The sequence below is a fragment of the Otolemur garnettii genome, unplaced genomic scaffold (assembly GCF_000181295.1).
Source record: "Otolemur garnettii isolate 467f Iridium unplaced genomic scaffold, OtoGar3 scaffold00162, whole genome shotgun sequence".
In the NCBI taxonomy this organism is placed as follows: Eukaryota; Metazoa; Chordata; class Mammalia; order Primates; family Galagidae; genus Otolemur; species Otolemur garnettii.
Genome location: NW_003852557.1, coordinates 445480 through 446706, shown reverse-complemented (window position 1 = coordinate 446706; position 1227 = coordinate 445480). Strand labels below are relative to the sequence as shown.

At 45.2% G+C, this 1227-nt stretch overlaps 1 protein-coding gene across 1 annotated transcript in view; it reads right to left on the bottom strand.

Annotated features, from left to right (window-relative positions):
• The window catches only part of LOC100958643 (nucleoside diphosphate kinase B), an 18964-nt gene that overhangs the window by 1209 nt on the left and 16528 nt on the right, over positions 1-1227 (bottom strand). The window contains exon 6 of the mRNA XM_023519213.1: positions 1136-1227. This exon is cut by the window's right edge and continues 1 nt beyond it. Coding sequence (XP_023374981.1) covers positions 1136-1227 — 92 coding nt within the window. The remainder of the gene's footprint in view (positions 1-1135) is intronic.

Here is a 1227-nt window from a genome sequence, read left to right as displayed (position 1 = left end):
AGTCCCCACGAATGGTGCCTGGCTTAGAATCCGCTGGATTGGTCTCCCCAAGCATCACTCGGCCTGTCTTCACCACATTCAGCCCCTCCCAGACCTTGACAGTAGGGAAAAGAAATTGCGGCACATGTGCCACTCTGGTCCAGCAGGGACAAACATCTGCTCCTACCTAACAGCAATCAGTGATGGGATTTTTATCCGTTAATCCCAGAAGATAGTAGGAGCCTACACTAAAAAACTATTCCAAATATATTGCGAAGACACACAGAAAAGCCTACCCAACTTGGGGACTTCCGAGTCTAGCTGAAACAGAGAAAATAAGAAGGGGAAGAATCCTTATAAATCCTCAAACACTAGGAAACAGTGAAGAAAGGGTAGGGAAAAGTAGTCAGCAGGAAGACGGACAGAAATGGAGAAAGTATTTTTCCAGGAAAAGAGCAGCAGAAGAAAAAGCCACACTTGGAGAATAGGAGGTAGGTCTGTTCCCTCAACATTTTCAGCACCTGGTTCACCCTCTCCTTATACCAGGCATCCTCAAACTACGGCCACAGGCCACATGCAGCCCACTTAGGACATTTATCCGGCCCGCCAGGTGTTTTTGCCGCCGCTGCCTGTCCTGCTTCGCAGCTGACTCGTTCCGGGGCCCGCGGTCTGGCCCTCCAACGGTCTATGGGACAGTGAACTGGCCCCCTGTTTAAAAAGTTTGAAGACCCCTGCCTTATACTCTCATTCCTGCTAGACATAAACACCACCCAGAAGAAAATGCTTCATTTCTAGCCTAGGATTAGACAGTTTTGCTTTATTTAATAATTGAATGAATTTTTCATGAAAAGTTTTTTAAAGTGTTCTTTTATTTTTTTTTTTTTTTTTTTTTGTATGCAGTGAGCCCCTATTTAACCCTGGAGAGATTCATGTGAAAGAATCCTTCTTATTCACCTCTTTCCCTAGGTGTCTTTTTTTCCCTAAGGTCTGATTCCCCTTTCCTTCCTCTTCCCAAACTCCTAGTAGTTCAGTTAACTAAGAAACTCCAGGAGGCTCCATGTGTGAAACAAACAATTTAGAGTATATATGGAAGATGTCTAAAAAAGAAAATTAAGCCATTTTCTCTGGTTTCCCATCAGCCCCACAAGCACTCACCATGGCCACAACAGGGCCTGAGTTCATGTACTTCACCAGTCCAGGGAAGAATGGGCGGTCTTTCAGGTCAGCATAGTGCTGCTTCAGGTGTTC